Source organism: Hyperolius riggenbachi, chromosome 10, assembly GCF_040937935.1.
Source record: "Hyperolius riggenbachi isolate aHypRig1 chromosome 10, aHypRig1.pri, whole genome shotgun sequence".
NCBI classification, from domain to species: domain Eukaryota; kingdom Metazoa; phylum Chordata; class Amphibia; order Anura; family Hyperoliidae; genus Hyperolius; species Hyperolius riggenbachi.
In genome coordinates, this window is record NC_090655.1 from 67,310,114 (window position 1) to 67,329,594 (window position 19,481).

General features: G+C 45.0%; 1 protein-coding gene across 2 annotated transcripts in view; it reads left to right on the top strand.

The window, feature by feature from the left end:
- The window catches only part of ATRNL1 (attractin like 1), a 903,042-nt gene that overhangs the window by 152,144 nt on the left and 731,417 nt on the right, over positions 1–19,481 (top strand). For both annotated transcript variants that reach the window (XM_068257926.1, XM_068257927.1), the window contains exons 2-5: positions 1,945–2,028; positions 8,675–8,788; positions 12,382–12,510; positions 12,625–12,833. In XM_068257926.1, the coding sequence (XP_068114027.1) occupies positions 1,945–2,028; positions 8,675–8,788; positions 12,382–12,510; positions 12,625–12,833 (536 nt within the window). The remainder of the gene's footprint in view (positions 1–1,944; positions 2,029–8,674; positions 8,789–12,381; positions 12,511–12,624; positions 12,834–19,481) is intronic.

Here is a 19,481-nt window from a genome sequence, read left to right on the forward strand (position 1 = left end):
TCTTGTGCTGACCAGCCATAGAGCCCCCCAGGGTATTCCCTCCCTACGGCCTAGTCTGCTGTGACATCACCTTAAATGAATTGTATTGCGCTCCTTTTCTGAAATAAAATGATTTTTATCGGGGTGTACCACCACCTGCAACATTTAACCCCTGCCAAATGTATCTAAATATTTGTGTGTATACCCTCTTTCCCTGAAATTAAGACATACTCCGAAAGTAAGCCCTAGCAGGAATTTCGGGCATGCTCAAAATATAAGCCTTCTCCTGAAAGTAAGCCATAGCTGCAGTAAGGGCAAAAAGTATGGCAACTTAGTATGGTGTTTCTACATGAGCCGATGGTCTCACGGGCAGGACCAAGCCTATGTCATTGGGCCAATCCGTGCACTTGCTGCTACTCGGTGAGTGCAGTGAATGGCCCAATAACAGAGCCGAGATCATCGGCTCCAGTAGGAGCTGGGGGGATGAAGAGGATTAGTGAGACATCGCAGCACACAGAGCACAGTGTGATATGGAGCTAGGGGTAAGAGGAGGATGCAGGGGGACATCGGAGGACATAGGGTTACATGGGACACAGGAGGCCAGGGGATAGAGGAGGACACGGGTACAGAGGGGGACACCAGGAGGACACTAAAGGTAAAGGGGCACACTAGGTGGATCCAGCAGAGGAAGAGGCAACACAGTGGGGAAGGCAGGAGGACGCACAGCACAGGAACTTGTGTGTTTATAGAAATATAAGACACCCAATGAAAATAAGCCCTAGCACAACATTTGGAGCAAAAATGAATATATGACACTTGTCTTATTTTCGGGGAAACATGGTATATGGTATCAGGGCTGTGGAGGAGGAGTCGGAGTCGCACAATTTTGGGCACCCGGAGTCGGAGTCGTTGATTTCATAAACTGGGGAGTCTGAGTCGGATGATTTTTGTACAAAATCCACAGCCCTGTTAAGTATTAGGCTAAGGAGTCTGAGTCATGGAGTCAGAGCCATTTTGGGAACCAGGAGTCTGAGTTGGAGTCGGAGTCGTGGTTTCATAAACCGTCGGAGTTGGAAGATTTTTGTCCCGACACCACAGCCCTGTATGGTGTATGTGCTAAGGTTTGATTACCCAGCCATCAACTTTCCTAGGGGCTAATTGTATACTGATTAAAGAGAATCTGTATTGTTAAAATCGCACAAAAGTAAACATACCAGTGCGTTAGGGGACATCTCCTATTACCCTCTGTCACAATTTTGCCGCTCCTCGCTGCATTAAAAGTGGTTAAAAACAGTTTTAAAAAGTTTGTTTATAAACAAACAAAATGGCCACCAAAACAGGAAGTAGATTGATGTACAGTATGTCCACACATAGAAAATACATCCATACACAAGCAGGCTGTATACAGCCTTCCTTTTGAATCTCAAGAGATCATTTGTGTGTTTCTTTCCCCCTGCAGCTATCTTCCACTGAAGTGGCTGTTTCTTCCTGCAGAGTGCAGACAGCTCTGCCTGTATGTAATTCCTCTGTATGTGAAAGCCCAGCCAGCTCAGAGGAGGATTTATCCAGCTTGTAAAAGATGAGAGAAGAGAGAAGCTGCTCTAATCTAAATAATACACAGGCAGTGTGCAGAGAGGGGCCTGGATGGGGGAGATGCATCACAGAACCACAACACTGAAGAACTTGGCAGCCTTCCAGACACAGGCTGACCAGTCTGACAAGAGAGAGATAAGTTGATTTATTACAGAGATGGTGATAGTAGAACGTGCTGCAGTAAGCTAGAACACATTAGAATAGCTTTTGGAACTTGTAGGATGATAAAAAACAGGATGCAATTTTTGTTACGGAGTCTCTTTAATACCATGCAACATTTTACAGCCATGATAATAATAATGTCTTGTCTGCATGTATTGCCAATATTGATGTATGTTTCTGTAGTGGTGATCCTGTGCTATCTGTTTACAGGCTGACAGAACCCTCAGGATTCCTCACAGATGGACCAATCAACTACAAGTACAAGACAAAGTGCACGTGGCTAATCGAGGGCTAGTGAGTACTCCCCTCTCCCTCACTCTATTCCTGCTTTATTGTGGACACTTATTACATCATCAAAACTCATTTTTATATGCCGGAGAGGTGTTGGCAAGTAAAAAAAGATGTTTTTAATTTGGCAATATTTTTTTTTTAATGGAAAACATGACACGTTAGGTTTTACCCTTCACTTGCATTAAAATCGTGGCAAAATTGCAGCAATTGTAAACGCGATTGCAGCAATGTTTATGAGCAGAAAGATGTGACCAGTTTGGTCAGGTAATTCGTTTGTAAGTCTCTTATTAGCTGATATAGGGAAAAGAGGCGCCCAGGAGTAATAAAATACTTGAGGGGAAACATCCCTCTTGGACCATTTACAGGTCACTTGAGGTGGTTGTTGTTGACCACCACCAGCTCTGCCTGGTTTCCGGGTGGAGTGGGGTTTTTACATCTCCACCTACTTTCAGTGGTTGGTTGCCCATCTGCAACTCACCTTTGTGATTATAATCTACCTTCACTCTTATGGCCCATACTCACGGGCTACAATTGTCGCCGCAACACGCGGCGCGTGCGTGTTGCGGCGACAGGTCGCCCGTGAGTATGCGCCGTTACACGGGCGCGCACCCCGAACTGTCTCTCGTCGCTGATGTCGCCAGGCGATTGAACTGCTCAATGGCCTGGTGACAGTTGCCGCCACAACTCCTCCGCAACTGTCGCTAGTCCGCGTGAGTACGTGGACTAGCGACAGCAACCTCCATTGAGGAATACGGTGCTTCCGGCGGGGGGGGGGGGGGGGGGGAGGAGGAACGTCGGCGACAGCTTCCGTCGCACCGCTGGTCCCTCTTCCGCGTGTGTACGCGGAGGGACCTGGAGAGGAGCTGTCGCCCACACGCTCACGTGTGCTGGCGACAGGCCCAAAAAGTTGCCCGTGAGTATGGGCCATTACAATATTCTCCCACTACTGTGACATACTGCGACCTTTGGGCTACTGTTGTCTCTGTGATTTTTCTTCCTGTAGGGTGCAATTTTTTTTATCACCCCCAACTTTTATCCCCTTATTAGCGGATGCCCATTAGAGAAGTGAAAACCAGTCACATGATCAATTCAGTTGCATGCTTCCCCATGGAGAATTCATAGTTTATCCTCAGATTGTAAGCACACAGAGAAATGAAACTGCATCTCTCTCCATCACTACTTTGGGTACATATAATATATTCAAAGTGTGCTGCTGTACTGTCAATTAGTACCATGCATTAAACAAAAAAAATGCAGTTGATTCAAATATTAGGTTACTTTTACGTAGCTTGGAAACTGACCAATCAAGTGCAAGTACTGCTGCATTAAGTTCCAGGTTAAGGAATGAGATTGGGTTCGTATATTCATTCTTTATGTGCATTTATATGTATGGTGGAACACTGTGCCGCATCTGTTCTTTCAGTATCTTCTGTGTCACCTGTCCCCATGTCACCTCTTTACCCCCTATGCCTTTACTTTACCCCCTGTGCCTTTACTTTACCCCCTGTGCCTCCAGTGTCTCCCCGTTCCCCTGTGCTACCAGTCCACCCATCTGCGCCTCTATTATCCTCCTCTGTGCCTTCACTGTTCTCCTTTGTTTTATCAGTGTCCCCCCTTTTATTATTATTACTGATTTATAAAGCGCCAACATATTGCGTGGCGCAGTACAAAGTAAGAAACTATCATGGGTTACAAAATAATACAGACAATTATGTATACCAATATACAGAGTTGGTACAAAATACAGGATCAGTACAAAGTACAAAATCGGTAATAAAAGTTGCAGAATTGGGAGCTTACAATCTAAAAGATTGGGGGGTGGGAATATACCCTGCTGTCCCTCTCTGTGCCAGTCAGGCTTCAGTCAGAGTACCTGATCTACATACTTCTTATGGCTAAATCGACGCAAGATCAGTGGGACAGCCAGGCAACTTGCATTGCTTAAGGCTACTTACACACCAGGACGTTGCGTTTAGGGGACGTTATAGGGCACATAACGTGCCCCTAACGCAACGCCTGGTAGTGTTGGAGCAGGACGCTACCAAGAGCCGCGTTACAAGCAGCTCTTGGTGCGCCTGCTCTGTCGGAGGCGCTGCGGAGACCACGTGAGTGGAGCTCTCCGCATCACGTGGTCCCGCCAGCCAATCAGCGGCCGCTCCAAAGAGTAAACACTGCAAGTGCAGTGAATGCCAAGTAGCCATGTGCCTGGCTACGTAGCGGCCTCTCCCCGCCTCCTCTCCGCCCCTAAAATAATAAAAAAAACACCCGTACTGAGCATGTGCAAACAGTCTCACGCAGCTTATGCAGCACTAATTGGTGAACGGAATATATGTTTCCTGAGCTAATGAGATTGATTTTTAATATTAAAAATACCTTTCTTTTCTCAGTTCCTAGTGAAAAATACACTCTGTAGCATTATTTAAGAATCAATTATCTTCACCATAAATTGTGACAGGAACATAATCTAAGTTTTGTGATGTGTTTTTTCTATTCTTTTTTCCTTGTTTTCCCATTAAAATTCATAGAAAACAAAAAATTGTTTGAGGGTAAAAAATGGCATACAATTAAAGCCTAGTTTGTCTTGAAAAAAAATAATATATATTTCATTTCTGTGTTATAAGTAGAGATAAAATTATTTCTGATTAAATAAGGAAATAGCTAAACTGTCAAAACTGCTTTGGTCCATAAGTGGGAAACAAGGTCTGGATGCGAAGTGGTTAAAGGACAACTGTAGTGAGAAGAATATGGAGGCTGCCATATTTATTTCCTTTTAAACAATACTAGTTGTCTGGCTGCCCTGCTGATCTATTTGGCTGCAGGAGTGTCTGAATCACACCAGCAACAAGCATGCAGCTAATCTTGTCAGATCTGACAATAATGTCAGAAACACCTGATCTGCTGCATGCTTGTTCAGGGTCTGTGGCTAAAAGTATTAGAGGCAGAGCATCAGCAGGACAGCCAGGCAACTAGTATTGCTGAAAATGAAATAAATATGGCAGCCTCCATATCCCTCTCACTTCAGTTGTCCTGTCTCCAGACACACCTTCTTATAGGATCGTGAAAAATGATGTCACCACATGCTCCATGCTCCTGGGAGACGCTCTCTCACGACAGTGCAGTGCATTATGGGATGCTCTGTCCTGCATACATTAGGAGCTCACTGACGGCGGTGTGTAGGTTGTGTTCCAGTGGGAACTGACATGCTGCATTCATTATTTTATATGTGATATTTGATGTGTGTGGAGTATAAAGGAAAATTGTTGATCACGTCTGTGTATAATCGATTTGATGACCTACCAGCACACCAACCTATTGACAAGCATCACAGCGCTGAAAATTGTGACCTAAGCGACGATTAATTGCAGTGTTAACATTTCTCGCTGAGTTACAGATCATTGGATCTGGTTTCCACGGAAACTGCAGTTTAGGGTAGATGAGCTGTCGTCAGGGTAAGAGTTATGCAACGGCCAGGGCCAGCGGGGAGCCTGATTTCACCCCCTTCTGACAGCCTCTCCTAGTCTCACGGAAGTCACTGCGCTGTGCCTGAGAGAGGACCTGTCACCTGCTGCTAATTTACTGTCCTATGCTAAGTGGGGGTGGGGAGCTTTTATGTCTAAAACGGCCACATGACATCATCTTATCATTTTAGAGAATATATAGATATTAGAATTGGCAATGGCTAGTGCCCTCCCCCCAATTCACAATAATGGCATTGAAATGTGCACAGTGAGAAAGGGAACATTCAAATATAACTGCACGTTTGAACTGATTGCGATGTTTAGTGGAAAAATGGCCTTTTTAAAATAAGCTAAGAGAGTAGTGCTTTCCCTTTTCTGCTCCTGCAAGAGTTTTACGTGTTCTGCCGCCTACGATCAGCAGGTAGCAGGCTTTGTGGGTGTTTTTGTTGTCTTTGTGTGTTTTGTGCTACTTATACATAAATGTACTTAAAATGTGTTCGAACGAGACCCTGATAAATAATGCAGTATCCTTACTGTATACATTTTTACCCTCTTTTTTTTAAAAGTAAATGCCACCTATGCTTCCACACATTGTGTATTCTGGTCAGCCTAAATTAATGCAAAAACTCAAGGTGGCTATACATATCTCATATCTTATGATAGTGCAGAATGCGCCCACCAGCACAGTGATGTACCCTTAAAAAATCAGATCACAGTCCAGAGTATTCGCTATCAATAGTCCACAATGAGTCTTAATATTAATATGAAGACAGCGCTCCTCTTCTTTAACATACAACCTGCAAAGTCAAACAGTTCTCAACATAGTGCATTACTGCTAAAATTGCAAGCATAAAAAACACCCCAGTGACGGTGCTCCAATCGTGTACACACAGTGCGATTTTATCCACACACGATCCCTTTAAGATAACAAGCTCACCAGATGCAATCCACCTCAATTTTCAGGTGGGTCTCTCGCATAAATCAAGTAGCCAACGATCTGCAGCATTGAATTTCCAACGGTTTAATCAAAAGTTTTCACTTTTAAAAAATCACAATAAAAACAAACATAGTGTAAAACCATTATAAAACTGCTATTGCCCTGCGCTGGATTGCACTCACGTAACAAGGATGGCTTTGGCGCATATCAGGCTAACTGTCAGCCTAGCGGTGTCACCTCCACTGCGGTATCGGCGTCCCGTCTCCGCTGCGGCGCTCCCGTTTGTCCACGCTACTTTGGCTGGCTCACTTACTCCATTTCGCTTCCAGTGACATATATATATATCTATCTCGACTTTGCGGCCAATCGACCATTCGATATTTCCGACCATCCGATAATTATTATCGAATCGGATGAAAATCGGTGCCACCAAGTGCATGCCCAATCGAAGATACGACCAATTTTGGGATGATCAGCTGTGTGGCAGTAACAGCCAGCAATATCAGGACCAGTGACAAAACCCCCCAGTGCTGCTCCCCTAATGTTGTATAAGTGTGCCCCAGGTTTGTGCTTTTATACATTACGGCTCCTTTTACACCTGATCCGCTGCGTTTGGTATGCGTTAGTGCGCATTTTTCCCCCCAATGTAATAGAAACCCTATCTGTTACAGTCCCCACACACTGGCATCCGCAATAACTAGTACTGTACTTTTTTTTTTGCGGATGCCAGCATGTGGGGATTGTATCAAATAGGTTTTTGTTACATTTAAGGGAAAAACGTGCACTAACGCTTACCAAGGCGCACTAACGCATACGTATGCCAAACGCAGTGGATCAGGTGTAAAAGGAGCCTACCTGTCCTGTGTCGCCCACCACATGGTGCCAATCCGTCTTCAGAACCCTGCGCTCGTGTGGCGTGTATAGCGCTAACGGAAGAGTTGGGGTTTCCAATAATGGATTGACACCGCACGGTGGGCAACACAGGACAGGTAATGTATAAATGCACACATGGGGTCACATTTATACACTAGGGGGGTATCGGCAGACTCGGTTGTCTCGGCCAAATCCTGAGAGATTTCAGCATTAAATTGATCAGGAATCGGCCTGCGGTGTATGGCCAGCAGACAGATCTATCTCTAATGGTGGCCATACACACCATACAATTTTTATAATATCTGTTCAATTTAAGAATTGCAATCAATTTTTTTGACTAATTGTAACAATTCAAAAATCTTGACCAATGTACCACACACCTATGTTGAATTTTTCCCTAATTATGATAAAAATGATTGAAAACTGAGAAAATTGCTAGGTTGTGTACATTAATAAATTGACAATCTAACACACACCATACAATCTTTAGAGAAATTGAAGAAAAATTTCCAGAATTCCGGATCGATAAAAATAAAAAAAACAGGAACTCCGATCGGATTTTTCAGTTAAATGAAAAAACAATAAAGCTTTCGATTTTGGGGGAAATACGATCATGTTTATCAATTGCTTGGATCATTTGATTGTATCGTGTGTGGCCACCTTAAGATTTGATCAGAGAGAGATTTGCCTCTTGATCGAATCTGCCCATCACCGCTAGATGTATGGCCACCTTTAGGCCTCTTTTCCATGGGCAGTTGAACTGCTGGTTTGTCAAGTGGTTGCCCCTCCCGGCCACAAGCGGCACTCACCTGCAGTTACAAGCAACCGAATTGCAGCATTTGGTAACGCTATGTGTGTGAGGCCAGCAGCAATACTCGGCAGTTAAGTGTCACATCTGAGGTTGGCAACCGGCATGCTCAGATGCAACTTCATGGGGGCTTGAGGTGCATGTCCACTGCCCATGCCGAGTGCTAGCAAGCGCAAGGTCAGTAAACAGGAGCAGCTGACAGGTGGTGAATTCACCGCCTTCAGCTGCTCGTGAATAAGAGGCTGGAGATACTTTCACAGTATACATAAGTGTTGTGCTGTCTGAAAATTAGGATCACAAGTCTTCATATCTGAATATGTTTACATGTATTTTAAATTTTAAGATTTTCGCGACTATCATCAGCTCAACTTCTCCTCTGCTGTAAGCATCGGCCCTGCATTCTTTCAACTCGCCCCACTTGCCTACTTTTTCATGCCAACCGGCTGGAAAAAAATTTCTGGGGAGAGCACTGGAGTTCCTGTAATTTGTAGCTATACACCTGGTAGTGAGTACAGGACAGGGCCTCTTTGTTATAGAGAACACTACTAACATTTTCTCTGTTTTGTTTTGCAGCCCCAATGCTGTCCTGAGATTGCGCTTCAACCACTTTGCCACAGAGTGCAGCTGGGACCACATGTATGTGTATGATGGAGATTCCATATATTCCCCTCTCATCGCCGTCCTCAGGTCAGTCATGTGACAGCTATCCTATAGAGCATGTTCTGTACCTGCTTTACATATCATTTGTATGGAATGAAAACACTACATTGGCCTGATTTGCAATCAGGTTAATGACATACAAATAATTCCAACTTGCATGCAAATTTAATGCAAGTTGTAAGCTACTTGGAATTGGTTCAGTCAACATTGACAGGCGGTGCCTTTCTTTGGCCCAGTTCCAAACTGCAAACAATTTCTATGAAATTTGCATGCAAGACAGAATTATTAGGATCTAATTGACCAGCTCTATTTGCTATAATTCTACCGGATGGATTTTACTGGATAACCTTAGTGATTTAGCAGACCCGGTCTGTGGTTTATTGAAAATGAATTTTTACTAGGCGACAACAGTTTGCAGCTATCACCTGGGATATATCAGAATACTGTGAGGGCTGAGAAAAGGTTAGTGAAAGGTAATTATTATATTTTTTTTTTGTTTAATTGGACAAACAATTTAAGTCTGGAATAAACCTGATAAAATCATGCCCAGCGTCACATTTGGAAATGAATGGCTCCTTAAAGTGGCCCCGATCACAAGTAAAAATGCCACATGGAACTTAACGTACCTTACCTTCCTCCAGCCCTATCCCCCCCCCCCCCCCCTCCACCACCAGTCCATGAGGTCCTTTGGAATCCTCTGTGCTCCCTCTGCTCTCCTGCTGATGGCTCAGTTAGCTGTGCAACTTGCCGGGAGTCATGAGCAACTGCGCATGTGTGTCCCGTCTGTGGGCCAGTCTCAGCGAGTGTTCTGCGCATGCACGGTTCTCGAGAATGAGGGCCGCACATGCGCAGTTGCTCATGACTCCCAGCCAAGTTGCGCAGCTATTTAAGCCATCAGCAGGAGAACAAAGGGAGCCCAGAGGACCCCCAGAGACCTCACAGTCCCAGGTAAGTTCAGTGTGACTTTTTTTTTTACTTGTGTTCATGGTCACTTTAAAGGACTACTATAGAGAGAATATGGATATGGTTGCTGTATTTATTTTCTCTTAAACAATACCAGTTACCTATCAGCCCTGCTGATCTATTTGGCTGCAATAGTCTTTGAAAAGTGGTTTCCCCACTTTGCATTATATTTGGTCCACTCTGCACCACCATGGAGGTTATATTAAGGGTGGAGCCCTAGATCACTAGGGAAGCCATATGAGGGAAGGAGGGGGAAAGCACTAGACACCAATGAACTCTGTAGGGGAGGGAAGAGGGCCATTAGACACCAGGGAACTGTATAAGGGAGGGTGGGGTGCCACTAGACATTAGGGAACTGTATAGGGGAGAGGGGGGGCACTAGACACCAGGGAACTGTTTAGGGGAGGGAGCGGGCCACTAGACGCCAGGGAACTGTATAGGGGAGGGAGAGGGCCACTAGATGCCAGGGAACTGTATAGGGGAGGGAGGGGGCCACTACACGCCAGGGAACTGTATAGGGGAGGGAGGGGGCCACTAGACGCCAGGGAAATGTATAGGGGAGGGAGGGGGGCACTAGACATCAGGGAACTGTATGGGGAAGGAAGCGGCCACTAGACATCAGAGAGACACTAGACATCGAGGTTGGGCTGCGACTTGGTCCTAGTGTTCAACTTCAGCCCACTTTGTATTTCAGTTTGACATCCCTGCTTTAAATTAAGTGCACAAGGCGCATTCCCGTTCAGTTATCTGATCGGTTTATTTTAGGCATGAAGCTGTTATTGAACAGAGGAGATAAAGGAAGGGCTGATGCAGCATTCATTCATTGATCATTTCGGGAGCGCTGTCATGTAGTGAGCTTGTAGCGCACAGCTGTGTGATCAGCAGCCGCGTCCCTTTTTATCTGCTCGCCGCCCTTTCCTCAGAGACCAGGTGGCCGAGCACTTCTGGGTAATGAGAAGTGAAGGCAGCGGAGTTGCTATTGATTCATGAAGCGACGAGGTGTCCCCAGGTGTCTGCAAAGTAGGCCACAAAATCTTCTTTCCTTCTGCGCACCCCTCCAATTACTTTATGATGTGACCAGCCAGACTCAGAGCTACACGTGAGCCAATACTGCCTACAAATGGGGCACACAGGCCAACAGGAACAGCAGTGGCAGGAGTATAAACCTGAGCTGTGCATGTAATACAGTTAAAATTAAGCCTCACATCACATATTAAAGATTATCTGTAGTGGAAAAAGTGCCCCATGAAGAGGGAAGCCTCTGGAGAATGCAGAAACTTTCTCTGCACCTTTCCACCTTGCCGCTCCAGCACTAGAACTCCCCGAAGCCCGACAAGGGTTTGTTGACAGAGCTTGACCGCACTGCGCAGGCACAGAATTCTGGCACCTGTGCAGTAGCATTTCCACCAAGCCCAAGTGGCAGCTCTGTACTACTGCACAGACACGAGCCGTCCTACAGCTGTGCAGTGCGGTGACGTTCTCCGCAAGCTGGGATGGGGGTCCCATGGCCCATCCACCGAGGTATGTGACCCCCCCCCCCCCCCTTAGAATGTCACTGGTTTGCTTTCAAGAGCACCTGTAACAACTCCTAACAGAACATGATAAATTATTCATGGTACCCATTTTTATGTTAGAGCAAACCTGTGAGTTTCAAAAAAAAAGCTAAAGATACCTAAGTGAAGGAAATCTACAGGACAGTTCAGAGGCTTCCCATGTCCTCCTCAAACCCACCACCACTAATCAGGACCCTCTTGGCAGCCGCGCCAGTGTAGGAGCAGGAAACAGCTCTTCCACAAGTGGAGTGCGGCCACAAAGAGGGTCTTGCACATGCATAGAGGGGAGCGCAGCCACAAGGACATATCGGACAAGCTGTTGTTGGATATACTCAGAGGTCCCTGTGCAGCAATAGTGGGCTTATGGCTGGATCAGGAAGCAGCTAGGCCATGTAGAGGCATCTCTTTACTTAGCTATGTATGTCATTTTTTTTTTTTGTAATAGGCACACGGGTTTGCTTCATTCATCTTGGTTTCAGCATCAGCAATGCTTCTTAAAACGATAATTAGCTGTATACTGCCATGCAACACTGCCCTTCCAGTGATATTAGTCTAGGCTATGATGTCACGCAGCCTTCTGCCCCAGATCACTGTGGGAGAGCAATGGGCGTTACTATTCACTACTAGGGATGTTCAATGAAATGCAATTTGATGCAGGAGAGATTATGCAAACTTAGTATGCAAATTTTATTAAGCTTGAAAATAGGCCAATAGAATGAAGCAAAAGTGAGTCCACTCGTTTGGTCCATTTTCAAGCTGCATGTATTTGCATACAAAATGTGCGTAATCCTGCTTGAACTTGCATCTCAACAACATATCATCAAAGACTTAAGATAAATGTTTTAACTTATTGTCTTTTTTCCTTTCCTTTTACTCTTCTTTCCCTGTCTCCCCAACCCTCCATCCCTTCCCCTCTCTCTCCCCTCTCTTTCTGATTCCCCCTTTCCCTAACAAACCCATATTTTCCCCTTTTTATGCTTTCCCCCCTCCCCCCTTTTTTCTCCTCCTTTCTTCCCCTCTTCTTGGTTTCTCTTCCTGCTCTCTTGGCCTCTTCCTTCACTCCTCCTCTACCCCCCCCCCCCCTTCTCTCTTTCTCTCCCCCAGTGGGTTGATAGTTCCAGAGGCAGCAGGTAATGAGACTGTACCGGAAGTGGTCACCACATCAGGATATGCTTTGCTGCACTTTTTCAGCGACGCAGCCTACAACTTGACCGGGTTCAACATCTTCTACTCGTATGTATAAGTGAATCACATGTCTGTTACACTTCATAAAACAGTATGATTATTTCCAGTGGAGTTACTCTAGTGTCTAGTCATTTGTCTAATTTGCTCCTTCCTCCTGTGCAGCATCAACTCTTGTCCGAACAATTGCTCGGGACACGGCAAGTGCACAACCAGCAGCTCTGTCCCCAGCAGGGTGTACTGCGAGTGTGACAAGTACTGGAAGGGTGAGGCCTGCGACATGCCTTACTGCAAGAACAACTGCGGCAGCCCCGACCACGGCTACTGCGACCTGACCGGGGAGAAGCTGTGTGTGTGCAACGATAGCTGGCAAGGTGGGTCTGTCTGGCAGGGGAGGCGGTCCATTCCATAACATATTTCATTGCAGCTTCAGAATGGGGGCTGGGAATGGAGAGTGGGGTGCAGAATGCTAACTGTGCCATCTGAGCCAAAGGGGCTTAAACTAGGAGTAATCAATGATATGCAAATATTTTACGAGTTCCTGCAGGATTATGTCAATTTGTATACAAATGTATGCAGCTTGAAAATAGACCAATCAATTTAAACCCGGGTGGGACTTGATTGGTCCATTTTCAAGCTGCATAAATTTGTATACAAATTGACATAATCCTGCATGAACTTGGAAATATTTGAATCTCTCTGATCCGCCCTAAACATGGAAACAAAGTTGTACACTAGCCTTGGATGGTAACAGATATACATGTCAAAATCATCTGCACCATATGTATCGAAATAGGAATGAGCTGCAGTATATGGCCATTCAGGACAAAGGTCAAAGATGGACTGATATTAGGAGGCAATGGAAGGGAGGCGCCCCAAAGGGTGTGTTAAAGAATATATGTACTTAAGAAAAAAAAATGCTCCAGAGATACTTAGCATGGGAGAGGGAAGCCTCTGGATCCTAACATGGCTTCCCCCGTCCTCCTACGTGCCGCGGTTAGCCTGCCCTGGTCCCCTGAAGTGCTGCGGTGTAAATATTCACCTTCCGCAATCCTGCGCAGTAGCCGCTCTTCCTTCGGGTTAAGGCAGAAATAGCAGAACCCAATCGATCCACTCAACTGCCCTGGCTTGAGCCGTTTTGCGCCTGCGCAGTAGAGGGGATACAATCGGGTTCGGCTATTTCCGCCTAGCCTGAAAGAAGAGCCGCTACTGTGCCTGTGCTGGATCCCGGCAAGGTAAATATATCAAGCCTTGTCGGGGGAGGATTGCCGGAGGATACAAGGGAGCCAGCGCTGGATTGCCTGCAGCTACAGGGATGGGGAAAGCCTCATTGGGACCCTGAGGCTTCTCCCTCCTGAGGTGAGTTCCACCCCAGGGGATATTTTCTGTTTATTACAGTCTCTTTAATATAATTGGCTCTGAGCGCTCCAAGCCAATTCACTTTTTTGTTGACATTGTTTTAGTGACCGGAGGAAGTGGGTGGATATCCGGCGAAACCCGCTGCCCAGTGTTTTTGAATAAATTATTTTTGTATCTTATATCAGTCCTCGTCTTGTGGTCCTTTCTCCATTACTTTACATACTACACCATCAGAGGCTGCTGCTTCTCCCGTTTTTTAATCTCTCCCTGGAAGAATAACAGGTATTCCAGACCCTAATCACTTTATAATAGGAGATGTTTGTCTGATGGAGCACGCATTAACATCCTGTGTTTACAAATTAGCTGCTCTGCTGAGATTCCTGAGCTGACACAGCTGAGAGATCAAACTTCACTTGTGTTTAGTCACAGATGAGGAGGAATTATGCTAAACTCTCAAAATACATACAGGGTGGATTCATCTGTGTATCCTTGAGTCCTGTACTAGAGGACATTTCTTCAGCTCTCATGGTATGGAGGACATACCTAGACATGATTATGTATTGTTGAGCTGCTGCATGAGTTGGGCACTGGTTGGTACTGCTAGTAAAAATCGGTAATTTACATTAACAATATTTTACTATGGACTACTCAGCACCCATTCTCACTTGAACCCCCCCCCCCCCCCCCCCCTAGTGCCTAAAACTACCCCAACCCCCATCTAATGCCTAACATTAACCCTGGCACCCAAACGTATTTGTAGCCAATCAGCTATAACTATTATTTCCTATGTAGTAGCCAGTTGGCTGCTATCCACATCGGGTGCCCAACTCGCTGGAAGAGACCTGAAGTGTGTGAACCAAACTTAAGAACAGATCATTTATGATAATGAGAAACGCCCATAAAGAGCAGGAAAAAGTGTCCACTTGATGTTACCTTGTATGGTTTGTTGGCTGCTTTCCTTATCTCATGCTGCCCCCTAGCGGTCGTATCTAGTATGGTACAATTTGTGCAGATGCCTGTTTCCTTGTCTCATGCTGCCCTCTAGCGATTGTAAATCAAATCAAATATAGCTTTATTGGCATGACCAACATTCATACAGGCATTGCCAAAGCAGGGGGAAATGGGGAACATAGAACAGGGTAGGGTGGGAGTACAATGGGTAAGCAGTTCATGGACATTTTTAGGTTTATAGTTCATTTATGCTCCTCTCAGTCTGCTGTGACGTTGTTTGCTGCAATTGTCACTGTGGATTCTTCTTGTCGAGTGTAGAGTTTTTTTTTCTCATCCCCTAATGCAGTGTTCCCCAACCCTGTCCTCAAGGCCCACCAACAGTGCATGTTTTGTATAAACCCACACAGGTAGTTAATCAGCTCTGCTGAGACACTAATTACCTCACCTGTGATTGTGTGTGGTTTTCTGCAAAACATGTACTGTTGGTGGGCCTTGAGGATGGGGTTGGGGAACTCTGCTCTAATGTGTGAAAGTCTGGAAATAGTTCCATCAATTTCTTGAAGAAGGTTTCCCTGGTTGCAGTATATTTGGTGTAGTGCAGCAGGAAGTGATTTCTTGTCCTCGAGGCTCACAGTGTTGGCATAGTCTCTCCTGACTGGGTTTGGACATTTGTATGTGTCTCCCAGACTCTATTTCGAGGTTGTGAGCGCTCAGTCTGTAGATGTTCCAGATATGGGGCCAGTTTATATTCTCTTTGTAGGGACTGGTATATGGTTAGCTTTTGTGACCGTTTTATTACACTCCTCCATTTATCTACATTTTCCTCTTGGCTGTAGTGTGCTTTATCTGGGCTCTTGATAGATGTGGATCAGATGTGGATCTGGGTTTGGAGGGGGCAGAGAGTTGACAATTTTTGTTCAAAGCACATGGCTTTTCTTGGTCTTCATTGCATTGTGCAACATGGCTTTGTAGTGTGGTGAGTCAGGGCTGCTGCTCTGTAGGTGGGCCCAGTATGACAGCATTCTCTTCTGTATCTCAAGCAGTAGTGGGAATCTACCCAGCTCAGCTTGGCAGGCATTGTTTGAGGTACTCAGATTGACTGATACCAGCTTCCTTATCTCATGCTGCCCTCTAGTGGTTGTATCTAGTATGGCACAATCAGAATCAGAATCAGAATCATCTTTATTATCGCCAAGCACACCAGAGGTGTACCCGGAATTGCTTGTGGTTCACATGGCAAGAGTAAATCCGCAACATATAACAACACATGTTTGCAAACATAGCGAAGGCAAGCAGGACATACATACATTTAAAGAATCTTAGTTTCAATTAGAGTCCTGGGGGGGGGGGGGGGGGGGGGAAAGGGATTGCTGCTGTGGGGGTCCATGTTTCAGTCCGAGTTTACAGCTGAGAGGAGGGGATGCCTGGGGCTAAAGTGTCCCCGGAATGTAGGCCGGGGGGAGGAGTTTTGAGTTCAGTGAGTTCAACAAGAGAACTGCTTGGGGGAAGAAGGTGTTCATGCGCCTAGTGGTCTTGGCGGGGATGGATCTGAGACGACGTCCCAGTGGAAGGGTACGTCGTGCAATGTGTGCAGATGCAAGTTTCCTTATCTCATGCTGCCCTCTAGCGGTTGTCTGTAGTATGGGACAATATATGCAGATGCCAGTTTCCTTATCTCATGCTGCCCTCTAGCGGTTGCCTGTAGTATGGGACAATGTGTGCAGATGCAAGTTTCCTTATCTCATGCTGCCCTCTAGCGGTTGTCTGTAGTATGGGACAATATATGCAGATGCCAGTTTCCTTATCTCATGCTGCCCTCTCGCGGTTGTGTCTGTAGTATGGGACAATGTATGCAGATACCAGTTTCCAGAGGAAACTCTACATCCTACTGGGGAAAGAGGAAACCACTGTGCAAATAGCTGCCCGACATGTCACAGCCTGCCTCCAACTGAGAGGAACATGATACCACATGGACTGTATACCCCCAACACCCCCTATGGATTGTATATACCAGCCCCCCATATTGTCCCTTACATTCTCCACATCCTTTGATGGACTATATACCCTTCCCTTATTCCCTCAACCCCCCCCCCAATGTTACATAGTTATTTTGGTTGAAAAAAGACATACGTCCATCGAGTTCAACCAGTACAAAGTACAACTCCATGTTATTGCTTTGTTTTGCTTTGGCAATGCTAAATGTATTTGGTCCTGCCAATAAAGCTTTTTTTGGATTGGATTGGGGTTCCTTATCTCATGCTGCCCTCTAGTGGCTGTATCTAATATGTCACAATGTGTGCAGATGCCATTTTTTTTCTCATGCTGCCCTCTGGTGTACAGCAGCAGCATTTGATTGTTCCATTTTCAAAAGTTTCCAGAAAATGTACATTTGTATCGACTCAACAATTATTTGCATCCCTGTTCAGCAACAGGAAACATTCCTTCAAAACGGGCAGTTCAGACATATCTCCCAGATGCACACATCCGTGCCTTGCATTTGCCTCAGGGACCATTTCCACTGAGATTGAATGTGCATGCATACTAAAACCTGTACAATTTCAATGGTTAATGAAATTACACTACATTCAATAGTTGCCATTTTTTTTTTCATTTGTACTTCCTGACCCCCCCCAAAAAATCCAGTTTTTTTACAGATGTTTGCACCATGCATCCATTTTTCCACGTAAGGATTGTCAATAATGCTAGAGGTATGCAAAAACTTGCACATAAAAGCTTGAAAATTTGCATTTGGAACTTGATATCCCTGTGGGAATGGTGTCTTTGGCCTGGAACCCACTAGAAAGCGCAAAACGCTATCGCAATCATTAGGGATTTGTGATTTTGCTAGCGATTTCCCTGCTCCTATACAATTCATTAAAATGGAAACGCTCCCAAAATGCTGCATGTCTTGCGATTGCGATTACCTTAATCGCAATTAAGGTAGTGGAAACTGTCCTATCCATTTACATTGGCAGAGCGTTTAGGGAAATCGCTGGCGATTGAAAGTCCTCCGTAAGGGCCTTTTTCCATTGCACAGCTGAATTGCAAATCGCTAGTGATTTTTAAATCGTTAGGGTTGCTACTTTATCATAGAAATCATGAGTAGTATTTTCCACTATAATGATTCGATTTGTAAATCGCAGTCGCTTTCTGGAGCGATTTTCAAGAGTGACAATGCAGTGCAAATGAAAAATCGCAATCGCATAACAAAATTAATTAAAAATCACAATCGCGGGCGGTTTTGATTTGTGATTGCGATTGCTAGTGGGAAAGGGCCCTACATGCTCAAAAAAATGCTCTAGTGGGTTCCAGGCCTTCTGTTGTCTCATTTCCAGACATGAGCTCTATTTCCAGCTTTCAACAGATATTTCTACTGGCTTGAAAGACAGCTAAGTTAGGGTGCAGACATACATCCAATTTTGATTGGCGAATGATTAGTACATTGTACCGCCTCCCTGTAGTATTAAAGCACACCTGCACATTCTGTTCATAGTATTCAAAATCTGTTGGCCCTCCTATTACATGGTAAAATTGGTAAATTAAAGTTGAATGTGTGTATGAAGCTTAAGCCTGCTGGTTAAATCAGCAGGGTCAGCCATACCACCCAGGGGAAAAAAAACACATATAAGTATATAAATGCATGTCCTATTTACATAACATATGTATTGTACTGTCCACGGTTTGATTTCAATTTTAAATGGTAAATGCAGAAAAAAACTGTTCAAGGAATTTTTCATTTTTATTGCCTGTGAATGAAGATAATCCTGATGTAATTTCCTCCCTTACTCCCCCCCCCCCCCCTCCTAGAATCTGCACTGTCATATCTAGCTTGCTTTGTACACATGTGAGCACAGCATAGGTCACATTTCTGCAGCTTCTGCAGAGGGTTGAGGTGTATTTCCCTTCTCAGCCTCACCCTGTCACTGAACTGCCCTCAGCCAATCAGTGAGGAGCAGGACTGTGGGAGGGGAGATCACAAGCTTCCCTCTCCTCGATGGTGTATAAGAAATTGAGCTAGACAGACTGAATTATAGCAGACACATTTATGATTATATTGGAATGCCTGCAATGCAGAATGCATGTTGTCTAAATAATAGACACAGTGAGCAGTGGGTAGATGGAATTTGATATTATAGCTTATACAGGAGAAATACAAATCCTTGTAACTCACACCAATTGCTGCCATGCACTCATGGTGACCAGAAAGCCTGAAACAGGCTTGTATGCATGTTGGTTTAATGTGGCTCCATAAGATTTATAAGCTTTAGATTCACTACATACCAGCAGTTCTGGATGTGAGCCTGGCTTCAGGAACATAAAGAGAAAATGTGCATATCCGGAATCAATGCCTCATGGGAAAACACCGTTGCTCAATTAAAGGACAACTGAAGTGAGACGAACAGGCTGCCATATTTATTTCCTTTTATACAACACCAGTTGCCTGGCAGCCCTGCTGGTCTATTTGGCATCAGTAGTGTCTAAATCACACCAGAAACAAGCATGCAGCTAATCTTGTTGGATCTGACCATAATGTCAGAAACCCCTGATCTGCTGCATGCTTGTTCAGGGTCTATAGCTGAAAGTATTACAGGCAGAGGATCAGCAGGACTGCCAGGCAACTGGTTTTGTTTAAAAGGAAATAAATATGTCAGCCTCCATACACCTCTGACTTTAGGTGTGTTTTAAACCTGAATTATCACAAATCTCTTCTG